General features: G+C 49.4%; 2 protein-coding genes across 3 annotated transcripts in view; one reads left to right on the top strand and one right to left on the bottom strand.

The window, feature by feature from the left end:
- The window catches only part of LOC147095802 (pre-B-cell leukemia transcription factor 2-like), a 113413-nt gene extending 107257 nt beyond the window's left edge, over positions 1-6156 (bottom strand). Inside the window, exons 1-2 of the mRNA XM_085974173.1 lie at positions 5479-6156; positions 5212-5285 (exon numbers count right to left, since the gene is read on the bottom strand). Coding sequence (XP_085830299.1) covers positions 5212-5285; positions 5479-5699 — 295 coding nt within the window. The 5' untranslated portion in view covers positions 5700-6156. The remainder of the gene's footprint in view (positions 1-5211; positions 5286-5478) is intronic.
- Positions 1-20643, top strand: part of LOC147095800 (vesicle-trafficking protein SEC22b-like) — a 523236-nt gene that overhangs the window by 108345 nt on the left and 394248 nt on the right. The gene's annotated exons all lie outside the window — the stretch shown is intronic.

Here is a 20643-nt window from a genome sequence, read left to right as displayed (position 1 = left end):
CGCTCCATCAGGGGGGACCAGTTAACACCTCTCCAGGCCTTTTGGTGGGGGGGGGGGGGGGGGGTGCGGTTTAGAAGAGAATCTTTCTGCTTGCCAGTGAAGTTCAGCACCAAGGAGTGGAACCTTTACAAGTTTAAGACACCCCCAGCATCAGGACCCAGTGATCCCGAGCGAGGGGCGGAAAATATTACATCCAGATAGAAGGTCGCTCGGCGCGGTGCCCAAACAGCATGCCTTGCTGCCAAATCGCAGATGCCCAGCGCCGTGCCACACGCACCTCTAAGTGGAGGGCCCGCGCATCAATCCGGCGGCCAGTGTTTTGGTGCCAACTCAGCTCAAGATTGACCACGTCACGCCAACAGGAGGCTGGTCCCGTGGCTCGAGAGAGAGAGAGAGAGAGAGAGAGAGAGAGAGAGAGAGAGAAAAACGGCAAGAAGCTCGCCGACCGTGACAGCATCAACATCACCAATGCCAGACGTGCCACAGCAAGCGGCAAAGAATGCTGCCGCGAGCCCGGCCCAGCCGGTTGGTGTGGCCCAGGTACAAACACTGCCCGCCGGATCGATACGCAGGCCCGCCACTTAGAGGTGCGTGTGGCACGGCGCTGGGCATCTGCGATTTGGCAGCAAGGCATGCTGTTTGGGCGCAGCGTCGAGCGACCTTTTATCTGGATGCAAGGGGCAAGCCATTTAGGACAGAGATGAGGAGGAATTTCTTCACCCAGAGTGTGGTGAACCTGTGGAATTCTCTACCACAGAAGGCAGTTGAGGCCAATTCATTAAATATATTCAAGAAGGAGTTGGATATATTTCTTAAGGCTAAAGGGATCAAGGGATATGGGGAGAAAGCAGGGACAGGGTACCGAGTTTGGATGATCAGCCATGATCTCATTGAATGGCGGAGCAGGTAGAGGGGCCGAATGGCCTATTCCTGCCCCTATCTTCTATGTATCTTTGTTTCGATCACTGTGGCAGATTCCTTGGTCGTGGCACTATGGCATGCCCAACGTGTCACAAAACACCGCACACACAGTTAAAAGTATCTTTCATCACAATTCAAATGATGGAATTCACATATTCCGACAATAGCACAAGCCGGGCTGTTGGCGATCTCGAGCATCGGCCCCACGGGCAAATCTCACACCTCGGACGCGACACTTCCTGCCTTCCAACCGCTCAGTGGGTTTCTAATTACTTAAAAAAAAAAAATTAACAGAAAACGCAATGATGTCACCAAGACATTGTTAGACATCCTTGGCTTAACAATGCCGGTGAGGAGGAGCAACAACGTTGAGGGATATTCAAGCGGGTAACAGCGGGTCTTCAAATCAGGGGTCTTGGTAGGGTCTACTCACCCTACAACTCGCGCTAAGGCGCAGCGCCACGCGCACCAGCAACATGCCAACGATACCTCAGACCTCAACCAACTAGTCAGTCAGTTTTCCGGTGAGTCAACAACAAACTCCCATTAATACAGTGCCTTTAAGGCCCAAGGCGCTGCACAGGAACATAATGAGACATAATCTTGAGACTGAGCCACAGGAGGAGATATTAAAACAGGTGAGCAAAAGCCTGGCCAAAGCGGTAGGGGATTAAGCAGCCTTTTAAAACGTGGAGAGAGAATGAAAAACAGAGGGGTTTAAGGAGGAAATTCCAGGGTTTAGGGCCTAGACAGCTGAAGGCACAGCCGCCAAAGGTGGGGCGAAGAGGAGTAGGGGGACACACAAAAGGCCAGAATTGGAGGAGCACAGAGCTCGGAGGGTTGTAGGGCTGGAAGAAGTTACAGAGATGGGGGGGGGGGGGACGAGGCCATGGAGGGATTGCAACACGAGGATGCGAATTTTAAATCAAGGCATTGGTGGACCGGGAGAGAACATCAACAACCTATTCAATCGCAGTTGAGCCTAGAAGTGAGGGGGGGGGCGAAGGGTGAGGAGGAGGAGGAGGTAGAGTGGGTGGTCATTGGTTCGCTTCCCCCCCAATCCAAGACCTCTTCCGGACCAAGTGTAGGACTTTCTACCACCATCCTGGCTGGTTCCGAGACTGGGAATCAGACCAGTCTTCTTAGTGTCTATTATTCAGCCGCTCAATGAATTTACTAACTGCACCATCTAGGGAGGGCATCACCAATACTTTGTAAACTGGAACAGCCATTGAACAGAATATTTTAATGGACACATCCTTTTACAATCATTTCACCAACCAATTCATCATCAAAATCACCTCATCCAACAAGACACTAACGGACTGGGCGATAACAAAAAGACACACTTGCATTGCTATAGCGCCTTTCACCTCTGGACGTCCCAAAGTGCTCTACCGTCAATTAGTACTTTTTTTTGGAAGTGTAGTCATTGTTGTAATGTGGGAAACGCAGTAGCCAATTTGCACACAGCAAGCTCCCACAAACAGCAATGTGATAAATGACCAGTTAATTTGTCTTTTTTCGGTGATGTTGGTTGAGGGATTAATGTTGGTCAGGACACCAGGGACAACTCCCCTGCTCTTCTTCCAAATAGTGCCGCAGGATCTTTTACGTTCACGAGAAGGCAAACGGGGCCTCGGTTTAACATCTCATCCAAAATACGGCACGTCCAACACTACAGCACTCCCTCAGTACTGTGCTCAGAATATATCTCAGTGGGTAGCACTCTCGCCTCTCAGTCAGAAGGTTGTGGGTTCAAGTCCCACCCCAGAGACCTGAGCAGAATAATCTAGACTGACACTCCAGTGCAGTGCTGAGGGAGCGCTGCACTGTCGGAGGTGCCGTCTTTCAGATGAGATGTCAAATCGAGGCGCTGTCAGTCCTCTGAGCTGGACACAGAAGATCCCACAGCCACTATCTTGGAGGAGCAGGGGAGTTGTCCCCGGTGTCCCGGCCAATATTTATCCCTCAATTAATATCACTTGGAAACAGGGTATCTGGTCATTATCTCATAGCTGTTTGTGGGAGCTTGCTGTGCGCAAATTGGCTGCTGCGTTATCTACATTACAACAGTGACTGCACTTCATTGGCTGTAAAGCGCTTGAGCACAAAATCTAGGCCGACACTCCCAGTGCAGTACTGAGGGAGAGCTGCACTGTCGGAGGGGCAGTACTGAGGGAGAGCTGCACTGTCGGAGGGGCAGTACTGAGGGAGAGCTGCACTGTCGGAGGGGCAGTACTGAGGGAGAGCTGCACTGTCGGAGGGGCAGTACTGAGGGAGAGCTGCACTGTCGGAGGGGCAGTACTGAGGGAGAGCTGCACTGTCGGAGGGGCAGTACTGAGGGAGAGCTGCACTGTCGGAGGGGCAGTACTGAGGGAGAGCTGCACTGTCGGAGGGGCAGTACTGAGGGAGAGCTGCACTGTCGGAGGGGCAGTACTGAGGGAGAGCTGCACTGTCGGAGGGGCAGTACTGAGGGAGAGCTGCACTGTCGGAGGGGCAGTACTGAGGGAGAGCTGCACTGTCGGAGGGGCAGTACTGAGGGAGAGCTGCACTGTCGGAGGGGCAGTACTGAGGGAGAGCTGCACCGTCGGAGGGGCAGTACTGAGGGAGAGCTGCACCGTCGGAGGGGCAGTACTGAGGGAGAGCTGCACCGTCGGAGGGGCAGTACTGAGGGAGAGCTGCACCGTCGGAGGGGCAGTACTGAGGGAGAGCTGCACCGTCGGAGGGGCAGTACTGAGGGAGAGCTGCACCGTCGGAGGGGCAGTACTGAGGGAGAGCTGCACCGTCGGAGGGGCAGTACTGAGGGAGAGCTGCACCGTCGGAGGGGCAGTACTGAGGGAGAGCTGCACCGTCGGAGGGGCAGTACTGAGGGAGAGCTGCACTGTCGGAGGGGCAGTCTTTCGGATGAGACGCTAAACCAAGGCCCCGTCTGCTCTCGAGTGAACATTTTGAAAGGGGGGGAGGAGGAGAAGTGCCCTGGCCAATATTTATCCCTCAACCAATATCATTAAAACAGAGTATCTGGTCATCATCTCATTGCTGTTTGTGGGAGCTTGCTGTGTGCAAATTAGCTGCCCCATTGCAGTGGCTACACTTCATTGGCTGTAAAGCGCTTTGGGACGTCCTGAGGTCATGAAAGGTGCTATATAATATGTCATTCTACGTAATATATATGTAAAGGCATCATTATAGAATCTATACAGTGCAGACAACACCAAAACAATCTCAGTAAGGAGAATCCCATTTCAACAACATTAAAAACAGCACAAAAAAACTCTCATAGAAAGAATTAACACTGCAGAATCCACCAGTTTTAAAATAAAATATATATTATACTCCCAAACACACAGTAAACATTCCTGTTCGATCTAAAAACAGCTGAAACGGGTTTTTTCTTTCAATGGAAGGATGGGTTCCAGATCAACGTGCTCGGTGCGCCATTTCGAAGCTATTTTTGAAACATGAACTCATTCCTGATAGGTCTCTCTTAAGGGGGGGGGAATTCTCTCCCTTGCAGTTCAAACTTGATCCCCCCCACTCGCAATCCGTTTGCACATTTTTCAGACCAGGATATGTGCAATGTAACCTTACAAGAATGTTAGAGAGTAGCTCATTCCGATTTTTTTTGTTGAAAAAATGGTTTGCCAATTCCTGTTATTGTGTAAACCGAATTTGTGTGTTGGGTTTAATTCTGGTGGATTGGGGGATGGGGTGAAGGTTACATTGCTGGCGTCTACACTCGCCCCTCGATTGTTTGAATGCTCCTTGTTTATGTGCTATTATGTTGAAATTCACACATTTTCTCTCTCTTTCTCTGTGGTAGGGAAAATGACCAAAAACCTTGAGCTGAAAGAGAGAGCGAGAGGGCGGGGAGAAAATACATTGAAATGGGAAACCTACAGAGAGAGAGCTCGGAAACTGTACTGATCAATTTCACATGGTGGGAACGATACAAAATAGCCGTCTGGCTTTCGTGTCGCTCTCTCTTGTGAAAAGTGATCGGGAGTTACATTGTTTCCCTCCCCCCTCTTCCTTCTTCCCTCAGTGACAGGCTGGGAAGAGGCAAAGCGAGAGACAGGAGGAAAAGTCACAATCATTTCAATTGGACAGAGAGAGAGAGAGAGAAACAGCTTTCTGAGCTAAGGCCAAGATGGCGGGCCAGAAAATTGTTTCCCTTTTTGTGTGGGTGAGAGGCTGTCTTATTTCTCTTTTTTATATATACACACACACACATTATATATATATTATTTATATGGAGGGAGGAAGGGAGGGGTTGAAATCACTCACCAGTCTTTTCTTTGATCTCACACAGAACACTGAAGAGAGCTGGTTTCATTCTATGGCAATTCAATGCATGTTTCCTTCAAGAAAATAAATCCACATGAACAAACACAAAGGCAGGTAGAATGCAAAAAAAACTTTTAAACGCATACTTTTTTTTAAAAAAAAACTAAAGCTAGATTAACAGTATAAACAACTATGGATTTTTTTTTTACAGCATTATTTAAAATATATATATGGGGGGGGGGGGAGGAAAGAGAAAAAATAACCAACTTCGCTTGAGCTTCGTCCAGACTTTGGTCGGTAATGGTCATGATCTGATGCAGAATATCCCCGATGTCTTGTTTCCTCCCGTCTCCATTATCTGTGGGGTTTTCGTGCAGGTGGGCGCTGAGGGGCTGGAGGCCACTTTGCACCGAATGCCCGGGGATCCCCACGCCGCCGCCGCCGCCGCCAGCTCCTCGAGCCTGCAGCAGTCGGTTCTGATCTTCCATCCTTCCACCCAGGCAGAAAATAGAGAAAAGCAGGTCCAGTTTATCTGGTGAGATTTCCGCCAAATCCCAATGATCAAGGCAAACGGCGAGTTTTCTGTCTGTCTATGTCTGTCTGTGTGTGTGTGTGTCTCTCTCTCTCTTTTTGCCCTCCCTCCCCCTAAAAGAGAGAGAGGAAGGGAGGTGGTGGAAGGAGAGGAAGGGGGTGGGTGGCGGGGGGGGGGAATGGAAATCCACCGAAATTTGTTCACTTTCACCCCCTACCACCACCACTTTTTTTTTGCCCTTGTCAATTTCCCCGTTGACTGCAGAAAGCGAGTCCCAGATCCTCACTGTCAGTTGTGAGATTGTTGAAGAATAAAAGATTTTCTTACACACACAAGGAAAAAGTGCCACAGCTCCCAATTTTACTCTCCCATGTCAACCAGCTCTGTGCCTCAGTGCTGCCACAGCCGCTTACTTTGTAATGCAGATGGATGTTCAGGAGAGAGAGAGAGAGACGAGAGGGGGGATGGGTTTCTTAAAGAGACACTGCCCCCCCCCAATTCTTTAACAAAAACAACTAATAGTTCGTGTTGGTTTTATACTCCCTTCATATATATCTTAATTACTGGAATATTTTGCTACAAAAGGTCGGTAGAATATATCAGAATATTCACTGAAAGAAAGACTTGCATTTATATAGCGCCTTTCACAACCTCAGGACGTCCCAAAGTGCTTTACAGCCAATAAAGTACTCTTGGAGTGTAGTCATTGTTGTAAGGTAGAAAACGCGGCAGCCAATGTGTGCACAGCAAGCTCCCACAAAGAGCAAAGTGATAAATGACCAGATAATTTGTTTTAATGATGTCAGCTGAGGGATAAATATTTAGCCGGGACACTGGGTAGAACTACCCCCTGCTCTTCTTCGAAATAGTTCCATGTTTTATGTTCACCCGAGAGGGTAGACGGGGCCTTGGTTTAGCGTCTCATCCAAAAGACGGCACCTCCAGCAGTGCAGCGCTCCCTCAGTACTGCGCTGGGAGTGCCAGCTTCGATTTTGTGCTCACATGTCTAGAGTGGGACTATGAACCCACGACCTTCATGACTCAGAGGTGAGAGTGCTACCAACAGAGCCACCGACTGACGGGAAGGATTAGGAGTGGTGGCCGGAGACTGGGACCTCCGGGTGAAGCACAGGTGCTAATGGTCAGATGTAGGGATAGGGGAGTGCATCAGAGGCCGGAGTGAGAGGAAAGGTGCTGGAAGAGGTTACAGAGATGGGAGGGGCAAGGCCACGGTTCGAATCCGGCCTCAGGTGACTGTCTGTGTGGAGTTTGCACATTCTCCCCGTGTTTGCGTGGGTTTCCTCCGGGTGCTCCGGTTTCCTCCCACAGTCCAAAGATGTGCGGGTTAGGTTGATTGGCTATCATAAATTGACCCTTAGTGTTAGGGGAATTAAATACGTGGGGTTATGGGGATCGGGTGGGATATGTGTTGGTGCAGGCTCGATGGGCCGAAATGGCCTCTATCTGCACTGTGGGGTTTCTGTGATTTCTGTGATAAAGTTTTTAATTTGAGTCATTGAGGAACTGGAAGCAAATGTAGGTCAGTGAGGATGGGGGTGATGGAACAATTGGAGCTTTCGAGACCGAGAGATTTTTGTTGGGTGAGGGTATCGAGCGAGATGGAGCAAAGGTGGGTAAATGGACTCGAGGTACAGATCAGCCGTGATCTCATTGAATGGCAGAGCAGGCTCAAGGGGCTGAATGGCCTCCTCCTGTTTCTACCGTTTCCATGTTGCTATGAGCCGGACTTGGTGTGGGCAGCGGGGCTTTGAATGAGCTGAAGTTTATGGAAGGTGGAAGATGGGAAGCCACCTCAGAGAGCATTGGAATAGTCGAGTGTGGAGGTGACAAAGGCATGGATGTGGGTATCAGCAGCAGATCCGGAGTAAGCAATGTCCTGATGAATTAGTTGCCACTCTCCTAGATGCAGCCGCAACAACATTTAAGAAGCTCAACACAATCCGGGACAGAGTGGTTTGCTTGATCAGTGCCCCTGTCACTGGACCCAGCCTCCAGCCCCTCCTCACCGCGGCCACGGATACACTGCAGCGACTCCCTCCCATGTGACCTCTGCCCCCCCCCAAGAGGGACAAGAGCAGAGGCCTTCCGCGACCAGTGGGCGCCGCGGGGACTGGAGTGCATCATCACCCCGGCCAATGCAATTTTAATTTAATTTGTTAAGTTTTATTTAAAGTTTTATTAAGTTACAGCTGACTTGTTTAACGAGCCAATTAAAAAAGAGGGCCAAGAGCAGCAATACCCTGGGAGTGCCCTCACTGCCTGGTTCCCCTCAAGGTCATGCACCATCCTGACTTGGATACCCGTGTCGCCGATCCTTCGTCATCGCTGGGTCAATATCCCGGAATTCCTGACCTAACACCACTGTGGGAGCACCTTCACCACACGGACTGCAGTGGTTCAAGAAGAAGGCCCACCACCACCTTCTCAAGGGCAATTAGGGATTGGCAATAAATGCTGGCCTCACTCCAAAGAAATGAAAGAAAGAAATATCGTGCCTTTCACAACCTCATGATGTCCCAAAGCGCTTTACAGCCAATTAAGTATTTTTTTTGGTAGCGTAGTGACTATTGTAATGTAGGGAAATGCGGCAACCAAATTTTCAAACTGCAAGCTCCCACAAACAGCAATGTGATAATGACCAGATAATCTGTTTTCAGTTGTTGGTTGAGGGATCAATATTGGACAAGACACCAGGGAGAACTCCCCTGCTCTTCTTTGAAATAGTGGCCGCGGGATCTTTTACGTCCGCTTGAGAGAGCAGGCGGAGCCTCGGTTTAACGACTCATTCGAAAGACGGCACCTCCGACAGTGCAGCGCTCCCTCACTGGGAGTGTCAGACTTGACTTTGTGCTCGAGACTCTGGAGTGGGACTCGAACCCACGACTTTCTGACTCAGAGGCGAGAGCGCTGCCCACTGAGCCCCGGCTGACACTAAAGGACGCTGGGGAAAATGATCGCTCCCTCAGCTGAAACTCAACCAGACATGAGCAGATGCAGCAGCGAGCTGCGGGGGTGGAAGCTGGGACCCTCTAGAGCTGAACGGCTCTGTGTTCTGCACCGGACGGGTCACTTTGATACTTCTTCAGTTTGTTATTCTTGACGTTCTGGGAAAAGACGACAGCGCCAGATTCAAACAGAGACACGGCCCTTATTTTTTCCCCTAAACCTGTACAGAGACTAGAAAGCAGTGACAAGTCCGGGTAATGTGCTTTGGATTTTGACACATCACCATCCCTCTTTAAAATAATAGGACGATGATCAGAGTTGATTTATGGATCAATTGCTCGAGCCTGTGCGGGATGAGTGGACGGAATGACAGCTTTACATAGCGTGCATGGATTGGGAGGTAATGGAGAGGAGGAAGTGACTGTGATGGAGGGTGATCCTATGCCATATAAACATATCCTCCCCTCGATCAGAGGCTTCCCCATGTCCCCAAGGTAGAGTTAGACTTCCCAGGCTCAATCAATCGATCCATAAATAAAACTCTATCATCCTGTATTATTTTATGTCTTCAGAACGGAATGGATTTTCCCTTCAGAGCATTAAACCTCATCGGATCATCAGTTTAGGGTTCGACAATCCACTTACATATTTATTGTAATGTATTTACTTTATTTTATTTTACTTTTTAAAGGGGTTTTGCTTTTATCAAATGAGACATGAAAATCTTAATAAAGTTGTAAAATGTTTCAACCCCCAACATTCAGCATTCCTGGATCAGGTACAGCACAGGTTAGATACAGAGTAAAGCTCTCTCTACACTGTCCCATCAAACACTCCCAGGGCAGGTACAGCATGGGTTAGATACAGAGTAAAGCTCCCTCTACACTGTCCCATCAAACACTCCCAGGGCAGGTACAGCACAGGTTAGATACAGAGTAAAGCTCCCTCTACACTGTCCCATCAAACACTCCCAGGGCAGGTACAGCACGGGTTAGATACAGAGTAAAGCTCCCTCTACACTGTCCCATCAAACACTCCCAGGGCAGGTACAGCACAGGTTAGATACAGAGTAAAGCTCCTGCTACACTGTCCCATCAAACACTCCCAGGGCTAGTACAGCACGGGTTAGATACAGAGTAAAGCTCCTGCTACACTGTCCCATCAAACACTCCCAGGTCAAGTACAGCACGGGTTAGATACAGAGTAAAGCTCCTGCCACACTGTCCCATCAAACACTTCCACTTTAAATACTCACATGTGTGAGCCTTGACAGTGAGTTTTGGCAGACTATTGGACCATGGGTGGCACGGCAGCAGAACGTAACCCTCTCTGCATATCCACATTTGCCAGCAGGAGTCACTGACTACCCAGTCAGAGGCCGCTACCCTCGGTGATTTGTATCCCCTTACCGACATTGGGTGCTGATGTCAGTCCCTGCCAGTAACCAGGCTGAGGTCAGCACCTCCCAAATGTGCAACCTTCACCACCTGGAAGGACGAAGGCAGCAGGTGCAGGGGAACACCACCACCTCTACACTGTCCCATGTCTTGCTGCAGTTGTACAGGGCCTTGGTGAGACAACACCTTGAGTATTGTGTGCAGTTTTGGTCACCTTATCTGAGGAAGGATGTTCTTGCCATGGAAGGAGTGCAGTGAAGATTCACCAGGCTGATACCTGGGATGGCAGGAATGACGTATGAGGAGAGATTGGGTCGATTGGGCTTGTACTCGCTGGAGTTTAGAAGAATGAGAGGGGGTCTCATTGAAACTTATAAAATTCTAACAGGACTAGACAAACTAGATGCAGGAAGGATGTTCCCAATGGTCGGGGAGTCCAGAACCAGGGGTCACAGTCTAAGGATAAGGGGTAAGCCATTTAGGACAGAGATGAGGAGGAATTTCTTCACCCAGAGAGTGGTGAACCTGTGGAATTCTCTACCACAGAAGGCAGTAGAGGCCAATTCATTAAATATATTCAAGAAGGAGTTGGATATATTTTTTAAGGCTAAAGGGATCAAGGGATATGGGGAGAAGGCAGGGACAGGTTACTGAATTTGGATGATCAGCCATGATCGCATTGAATGGCGGAGCAGGCTCGAGGGGCTGAATGGCCTACTCCTGCTCCTATCTTCTATGTTTCTATGTTTACCTCCAAGTTCCCCTCTGAGTCACACACCATCCTGACTAGGAAATATAACTTTCATCGTCGCTGGGTCAAAATCCTGGAACTCCCTCCCTAACAGCACTGTGGGAGTAACTTCACCACACGGGCTGCAGCGGTTCAAGAAGGCGGCTCACCACCACTTTCTCAAGGGCAATTAGGGATGGGCAATAAATGCTGGCCTCAGCAGCTGAAGAAGGCGGCACACCACCACCTGCTCAAGGGTACGTAGAAGATTATGGGTGATCTTATTCAGGTGTTTAAGATGTTTAAAGGATTTGATTGGATAGATAGAGAGAAACTACTTCCTCTGGTGAGGGAGGTTCCAGAACAAGGGGGCATAATCTTAAAATTAGAGCCAGGCCGTTCAGGGAATGATGTCAGGAAGCACTTCTTCACACAAAGGATCGCGGAAATCTGAAACTCTCTCCCCCAAAATCTGTCGAGGCTGCGGGTCAAATGAAAATGTCAAAACTGAGATCGATAGATTTTTGCTGGGTAAGGCTATCAAGGGATATGGAACCAAGGCGGGTAAATGGAGTTAAGATACAGATCAGCCGTGATCTGATTGAATGGTGGAACAGGCTCGAGGGGCTGAATGGCCTCCTCCTGTTCCTACGTTCTTAATAAATGGTGGCCTTGCCAGCGATGCCCATATGCTGAGAATGAATTCAATAAAACTCAGCTCCAATTGCCGATGGAAGCCGGGCTCGCCCTGATCGGTGTGGCTCAGAACCTCACCAGATAGTGCATTGACCAACCGAACTATGGCATGAATCAGTCTGGGAGTCACATGCTCGTATACGGAATTCAAAAAGCTCCAGGAAAATCTGTGTCCAGAGCTCAGGCCATTCCGTATCTAAAGTTTGTTTTAAATTAAGAAATCTAGGTGCAGGGTCAAGGCTATCGGTCTCCAACTGAGCCTCAATATAGAGTGTGACCCACTCCATTACTGAACGATCGCCTGCATAGACAATAGTGGGTTAGCACTCTGACCTTTCACCTCTGGTAACCGGGTCTGAATCCAGTTCACACTAGCAGGATGAAAATTACCTTAGGCTAAAGGCCTATGCTGCAGGATGAAGGCCCATGATGCAGAATAAAGGCCTATGGTGCAGGATAAAGGCCAATGGTGCAGGATAAAGGCCCAGGGTGCAGGTTGGAGGCCCATGGTGCAGGATAAAGGCCTATGCTGCAAGATGAAGGCCCATGGTGCAGTATAAAGGCCCATTGTGCAGGATAAAGGCCCATGGTGCAGGATAAAGGCCCATGGTGCAGGGTGGAGGCCCATAGTGCAGGATAAAGGCCCATGGTGCAGGATAAAGGCCTATGGTGCAGGTTAAAGGCCCATGAATCAGGTTGGAGGCCCAGGGTGCAGGATAAAGGCCCACGATGCAGGATAAAGGCCTATGGAGCAGGATAAAGGCCCATGGTGCAGGATAAAGGCCCACGGTGCAGGATAAAGGCCTATGGAGCAGGATAAAGGCCCATGGTGCAGGATAAAGACCTATGGAGCAGGATAAAGGCCTATGGAGCAGGCTAAAGGCCCATGGTGCAGGATAAAGACCCATGGAGCAGGATAAAGGCCTATGGTGCAGGATAAAGGCCCATGGTGCAGGATAAAGACCTATGGAGCAGGATAAAGGCCTATGGAGCAGGATAAAGGCCCATGGTGCAGGATAAAGACCCATGGAGCAGGATAAAGGCCCATGGTGCAGGATAAAGACCTATGGAGCAGGATAAAGGCCCATGGTGCAGGATAAAGGCCCATGGTGCAGGTTGGAGGCCCATGGTGCAGTAAAAAGGCCCATGGAGCAGGATAAAGGCCCACGGTGCAGGATAAAGGCCCACGGTGCAGGATAAAGGCCCACGGTGCAGGATAAAGGCTCACGGTGCAGGATGAAGGCCCATGATGCAAGATGAAGGCCTGTACAGCAGCTTTCACATCCTCAAGATGTTCCACCGCGCTTTACAGCCAAGGAACCACTTTTGTGAGTGCAGTTACTGTTTCGATGTCACCAAACATGGCAGCCAATTTGCGCACAGCAAGGCCCCACAAACAGCAGCGAGATAAATGACGGGTTAATCTGTTTTGATGGTGTTCTTTGAAGGAAGAATGTTGGTCAGGATACCAGGAGAGATACCTGCTCTTCCAATAGTGTCACGGGGTCTTTTGTGCTCACCTGTACAGGCAGATGGGCCTTCAATGTAATTTGTCCTGCAAAAGACAGCACTTCTGGCACTACAGGACCCCCTCAGGACTGCACTGCAGTGCAATTTGATTGCGTGCACAAGTCCTGAATGGGGGCTTGAAACCCTCCACCCTCCAACTCAGAGCCACAGTGTCGGATGAAAGGCCGAGAGTGTAGGATAAATGCCTGCAGTGCAACACGAGGGCGCTCGACACAGGATGAAGCCCGCAGATCGGGACTAAGGCCCATAGTGTAAGGATGAAGATCCAGAGAATCTACAGCACAGAAACAGGCCGTTCGGCCCAACTGGTCCATGCCAGCTCCACACGAGCCTCCTCCCACCCTACTTCACCTCACCCCATCAACATGTCCATCTATTCCTTTCTCCCTCGCGCGTTTATCCAGCTTTCCCTCGAATGCAACGATGCTTATTTGGCTCAAGCACTCCACGTGGTGGCGAGTTCCGTATTCAGCAGCAGTAGCAGAGGCAGGGCCTGAGTGACGAGCAGCGCTGAGACCCAAGCACATGACTGACCATTGCTCGGTGTGTAGGTACCTGTCGCCTGCACTGAAGTACTGACAGCTAGCATGCTGTTTAATAAACGTGCACACGCACACAAAAAAAACAATTAGCATTTATGTTCCGGAGAAGGTGTTAGTGATTACAGGAGAGATCTTCCTGGTCCTGAGGACCGGATTGGGGAGAGGGTGGGTGGGTGGATGGACAGTGGCTAACGGATCAACTGGGCACAGGCAATACAGGGGGGTAGTGGGGGGATCGGGCAGAGAGGAGCCACACCCCTAATAGAATCCGTATGTTTTACCGCCCAGGGAGGGAAAATCGTGCAGGCTCCATGGGCGGCCGTGAAAGACCATGTCAAGATCACTGCGGCTTTTATTGCGCCAGTATCTATGTATTTGTTAATTAATTAGGTGATTCGTTATCAATTAATTAATTTGTTTCCGATGATGCTGGCAAGGCTGCATTTACTGCCTGTCCAAAGTTCTCCTGACCGACCAAGAGGTTTGCCGAGCCACTTCGGAAACACTAAGGGGTCAACCAGATAGCCTAAGACAGGAGCCACATGTCGGCCCAACCAGCTCGGGGTGGCAGGATCCCTGGACATCAGTGAACCAATTAGGTTTTAATCACAATTGGACACTGCAGTTCCTGACCTGGGAGTGTTTGATGGGACAGTGTAGAGAGAGCATTACTCTGTATCTAACCCGTGCTGTACCTGCCCTGGGAGTGATTGATGGGACAGTGTAGAGGGAGCTTTATGCTGTATCTAACCCATGCTGTACTTGCCCTGGGAGTGTTTGATGGGACAGTGTAGAGGGAGCTTTACTCTGTATCTAACCTGTGCTGTACCTGCCCTGGGAGTGATTGATGGGACAGTGTAGAGGGAGCTTTATGCTGTATCTAACCCATGCTGTACTTGCCCTGGGAGTGTTTGATGGGACAGTGTAGAGAGAGCTTTACTCTGTATCTAACCTGTGCTGTACCTGCCCTGGGAGTGTTTGATGGGACAGTGTAAAGAGAGCTTTACTCTGTATCTAACCCATGCTGTACTTGCCCTGGGAGTGTTTGATGGGACAGTGTAGAGGTGTTATGTATTGTGTGTTCTCCTCCCAACTGTGGTGGCGCTGTCACAGGAGATAAATGGTTGGGTGTTCTCTCGGTTAAGTTTAGCTCTCTTTGTTTGGAACTTGCCAGAACTTCCTTTCCTTCCAGTAAAGCACTTCACGTTTGAATCTCTGAGTTCTGAGTCCTAAATTGAGTCTAGGTAGAAAGGTACCGACACAACAAGTGGCAACGAGGAGCGGATGAATCTGCGTACGTTACGGGTGCAGTGAGTAAATAGAAAATTTAATTTGAAACGTGAGATGGCTACTATATTAGGAAACATTGGTGATTTTGATGAAAATGTGGAGCAATGGAGCGCATATACGGAACGTTTTGACTATTTTGTATTGGCGAATGCGATGGCAAATGAAAAGGTCGTGCCTACCTTTTTGAGTGTAATCGGGCCAAAGACTTTCAATTTACTTCGCAGCCTCGTGCAGCCAGATAAGCCAGGAACTAAAACATATAAGCAACTAGTGGAAATTCTTGGAGCACATTTTTCACCAAAACCTCTGGTTATTGCTGAGAGATTTAGATTTCACAAACGGAATCAAGAGGAGGGGGAATCAGTGACGATGTTTATTCCTGCTTTAAAAAGGTTGTCGGAACACTGCCAGTTCAAGGAGGTGCTGAAGGACACCATTAGAGACAGACTTGTGTGTGGTCTGCAAAATGCAGCCACACTGAAGCGCCTTCTTACTGAGGACAACCTTACTCTTGAAAAGGCCATTGAAGTTAGTGTCTCCATGGAGATGGCGGAAAAGGGGGCTCACCAGTTGAGTTCAACAGGGAGAGTTCACAAGGTGTCGTCTGAGCCTAAAGGTGCGCGGAACGGCACATGTTACCGTTGTGGGAAAACGGGCCATCACGCTAATGACTGCTGGTGTACGGAGCTGGAATGCCGAAATTGTGGCAAAAAGGGTCACATTGAACGCGCCTGTAGAGGTAAAAAAAGAACAGACAGAGCTGGGAAGCATGGAAGCAAAATGTCTGTATTTGGACAAGAGAGGAAAAGGAGCGTTCATTCAGTGCAGTATGATGGAACAAGCAAAACAGAGGGGAGCGACACCTCTGAGGAGGAAGAGGTGCACATACTGACGGTTGCAGGTGGTTCAAATGGCTACTGGGTGTCACCACCGGTGGAGGGACAATCAGTGCAGATGGAGGTGGGCACAGGCGCGGCTGTGTCCCTTGTTTCAGACACTGTCTACAACAAAATGCTAAAGCATCTTACCCTTCAGCCAACAAACATTGTGCTAAAGACGTATACCGGCGAACCTGTGGCCATGAGAGGCGTCATTGAGGTGACAGTTAAATTGAACGGACAGACTGCAAAACTGCCACTATATGTGGTAAAGGGAAATTACCCATCGCTACTGGGACGTGCGTGGCTAGAGAAAATCACGCTGGACTGGCCTGCAGTCCGCATGATGTCAAAAGGGGAGTCAGGTCTGACTGCAGTGTTAAACAAACACGCAGAACTCTTCAATGGGGAACTTGGGAGCATGAAAAAGATCAGCGTGAGACTGGACATTAAACCTGACAGCAAGCCGAAGTTTCACAAAGCCCGACCTGTACCCTATGCAATTAGGCCAAAAGTTGAGGCTAACTTGGAGGCCTTAGTCGAGAATGGAGTCCTGGAGCCTGTGAGCGTGAGCAAATGGGCCACACCCATTGTTCCTGTCCTGAAAAAGGATGGATCTGTTCGAATCTGCAGGGATTTTAAAGTGACTATTAACCCGGTGCTGTCTGTGGAACAGTACCCTCTTCCCCTCATTGATGATCTTTTTACGGGCCTGGCCGGAGGGCAAAAGTTCAGCAAAATAGACTTATGCCAGGCTTATCTACAAATGCATGTCGATGACAAATCAAAGGAGCTGCTGACAATTGTGACACACAAGGGGCTATACAGGTACTGCCGCCTTCCGTTTGGAATTACGTCGGCCCCTGCTCTATTCCAAAGGGCAATGGATCAGATTTTGAGTGGACTGCCAGGAGTCCAGTGCTACCTGGACGACATCCTTGTCACTGGGACAAATGAGGAGGATCATCTTCTGAACTTGGATGCGACACTACAACGACTGAAAGAGTACGGACTCAGAGTTCGTAAAGACAAATGTGAATTCTTTCAGTCTTCAGTTGAGTACCTGGGGCATGTGATTGACGCTACTGGCCTGCATAAGGCGCCGCCAAAGGTCAAGGCGATCGTGGAGGCCCCAGCACCCCAGAATGTGAGCCAGTTACGTTCATTTCTGGGGCTACTTAACTACTATGGGAAGTTTATTCCAGACTTAGCAACATTGCTGAAGCCGTTACATCAGTTGCTATGTCAAGGCAAAACATGGAAATGGACTGAACTGTGCAACGAAGCTTTCGCCCAAGCAAAGAGGGCATTGCTGAATTCGGAGGTCCTGACACACTTCGACCCAAAGCTACCCGTGCAGCTAGCATGTGATGCATCACCATATGGTGTGGGAGCAGTCATATCCCACATCATGCCTTCGGGTGAAGAGAAGCCTATCGCCTTCGCATCACGCACCTTGAACAAGGCCGAGAGTAACTATGCGCAGATCGAGCGCGAGGCCTTGGGAATCGTTTTTGGAATTCGAAAATTTCATCAGTACCTGTTTGGGAGAAGGTTCACACTCCTGACAGACCACCGTCCATTGACTTCAATCTTCGGGCCCCACACCGGAATTCCGTCTCTTGCTGCAAGCAGGATGCAAAGGTGGGCTTTACTGTTGTCAGGACACACATACGACATCAAATATCGCAAATCAGATTTGCACGGCAACGCAGACGGTCTCTCGAGGCTACCCTTGCCTGTTACTCCCCCAGAGCCTCGTCAGATAGACATCTTCTACTTTAGATAAGTGGAGGGAGCACCTGTCACTGCAGTTCAGGTGCGAAGGTACACCCGCAATGATCCAGTCCTGTCTGAGGTAATGGACGATGTCATTCAAGGGAGAGCGATAGGAGATTCTCCTAGTTTGAAACCTTACGTTTCAAAAAGAAATGAGCTCTCCGTCCAGGCAGGTTGTCTTCTTTGGGGACGCCGTGTCATCATTCCGCCACCTCTGAGGGAATCTATACTGCAACAACTTCATACAGGCCACAGTGGGATGGTTCGGATGAAGGAAATGGCAAGAAGCTACTTCTGGTGGCCAGGTCTCGATGGGAATATTGAGGAGAAAGCCAAAACATGTTCCCCATGTCAAAGGGTCCGGAATGTTCCACAGCTGGCAACCCTACACCCCTGGGATTGGCCTGCAGAAGTGTGGCAGCGAGTAGATGTGGACTTCGCCGGTCCTTTCGAAGGGAAGATGTTTATGGTGGTTGTGGACGCTCGTAGCAAGTGGCCGGAGGTCACTGTGATGAGGTCTACCACGACAGAGAAAAGAATTGAGAAACTTGGTGAGATGTTCAGCCGTTATGGCTCACCGGAACAACTCGTAAGTGACAATGGTTCACAATTTGTATCACAGGAGTTTGCAACCTTCCTGCATGTGAATGGTGTCCAACACATCAGGTCTGCGCCCTATCACCCCTCTACTAACGGCCAGGCTGAAAGGTTCGTGCAAACTTGGAAGCACGCCTTGAAGGCATCGCAAGGTCAGGGCTCAATCCACCAACGTCTGAACAGCTTCCTGTTGTCCTACAGGAACGAGCCACATGCCACAACCAAAACTTCCCCCGCTTCGCTCATGATGAAGAGGCAGTTGCGGGCAAGTTTTGACTTACTCAAACCTCCAAGGGCAGAGCAGGTTGTCCATCGTCAACAACAAGCTCAAGTTGAAAAGAGAGAGAAAAGAGCCAAGGAGAGACGGTTTCATCCGGGAGAGCACGTCTTGGCTCGAAACTACAACACTGGACCGAAATGGGTTCCTGCTACGGTGATCGCGCAGACGGGCCCTGTGTCTTACACGGTTGAGACTGCTGAGGATGTCGTCTGGAGAAGACACACAGATCAACTGTTGCTAGGAGCAGAGACAGCCACAGAGGCTCCAATGGCTGGTTGGCCTGAACTGTTTCCGAATGATACCGCAAACCAGCAATCTTTGCCACAGTACTCTTCTCCAACACAGGAAGTCAAAGAGACTGTTCCACCTGTGCAAACTCCTGACTTTCAACTGACACAGGCACCTTCTCCATCCAGGCCTGTGTCAATGCCTACTGCTGTGGAAGCCAGCGATGACCGCCGGTATCCTGTCAGAGAGCGGCGGCCTCCAAGACGCTTGGATCTGTAGGCTTAGTGACTTACCCACAAGAATGGGGCAGAATAAACCCCAGGATAAAGTCAGGGTTTGAGGCAGTCTACCTCTACCCTAGGTTAGTTGAGTGTATTGAAAGTAACTTACCTATTGAGGAATAATGTGGACCTTCCATTTAAGAGGGGAGGAAATGTTATGTATTGTGTATTCTCCTCCCACCTGTGGTGGCGCTGTCACAGGAGATAAATGGTTGGGTGTTCTCTGCTAAGTTTAGCTCTCTTTGTTCGGAACTTGCCAGAACTTCCTTTCCTTCCAATAAAGCACTTCATGTTTGAATCTCTGAGTTCTGAGTCCTAAATTGTGTCTAGGTAGAAAGGTACCGACACAACGAGAGGGAGCTTTACTCTGTATCTGACCCGTGCTGTACCTGCCCTGGGAGTGTTTGATGGGACAGTGTAGAGGGAGCTTTACTCTGTATCTAACCCGTGCTGTACCTGCCCTGGGAGTGTTTGATGGGACAGTGTAGAGGGAGCTTTACTCTGTATCTAACCCGTGCTGTCCCTGACCTGGGAGTGTTTGATGGGACAGTGTAGAGGGAGATTTACTCTGTATCTAACCTGTGCTGTACCTGACCTGGGAGTGTTTGATGGGACAGTGTAGAGGGAGATTTACTCTGTATCTAACCTGTGCTGTACCTGCCCTGGGAGTGTTTGATGGGACAGTGTAGAGGGAGTTTTACTCTGTATCGAACCCGTGCTGGACCTGACCTGGGAGTGTTTGATGGGACAGTGTAGAGGGAGATTTACTCTGTATATAACCCATGCTATACCTGCCGTGGGAGGGTTTGAAGCTGAAGAAGGCTGTGAAATGCGAAAGAAAGAAAGAGACTTGCCTTTCTACAGTGCCTTTTGTGACCGCAGGACATCCCAAAGCACTTTACGGCCATTGAAGTACTTTTACATAGAAACATAGAAGATTGGAGCAGGAGTAGGCCATTCGGCCCCTCGAGCCTGTTCCGCCATTTAATGAGATCATGGCTGATCATCCAAATTCAGTACCCTGTCCCTGCCTTCTCCTCATATCCCTTGATCCCTTTTGCCTTAAGAAATATATCTAACTCCTTCTTGAATATATTTAATGAATTGGCCTCAACTGTCTTCTGTGGTAGAGAATTCCACAGGTTCACTTTTGAAGTGGAGTCACTTTTTTAATGCAGGAAATGTGGCAGCCAATTGTGCACACAGCAAGCTCCCACAAACAGCAATGTGATAAATGGCCAGATAATCTGTTTTTAGTGATGTTGGTTGAGGGATAAATGGGACACTGGGTAGAACTCCCCTGCTCTTCTTCAAAAGGGTGGTGGGATCTTTGACCTGTGGAAGGTTTGTGTATTTCGCAGAGCTCACTTGATAAGCAGAAAGATGCCTGGAAAACATAACGAGATTGTTTTTGTCTATTAAGCGGGGGCGGTGGTCGGAAAATCCTCTTTTCACCTTGAGCCAGTTTGAGAACAAGCTTCTCCTGAAACAAGCAGGAAGATGAACAATCGGTGCGACGCTGCTTGGACCTGCCTGCAGCACACTGGGGCTGCTGCAGGTGTTTGTAAAGTATGAGCAGCTGGAAACAATGAGGGTTCGGGGATTCGCTAGAGTCGGGCACTGGGAATAAATCATTCCGACAAGCTCCACGGTAAAAATCAAAATAAGGATACGGCTTTTCTGGTGACATGATTCTATCACCTGG

The sequence above is a fragment of the Somniosus microcephalus genome, unplaced genomic scaffold (genome assembly GCF_052327205.1).
Source record: "Somniosus microcephalus isolate GS21.2 unplaced genomic scaffold, FLI_Smic_1.0 unresolved_chr1, whole genome shotgun sequence".
NCBI classification, from domain to species: Eukaryota; Metazoa; Chordata; class Chondrichthyes; order Squaliformes; family Somniosidae; genus Somniosus; species Somniosus microcephalus.
Note: the sequence above shows the minus strand (reverse complement) of the source record. Positions and strands in the feature narration are given on the sequence as shown.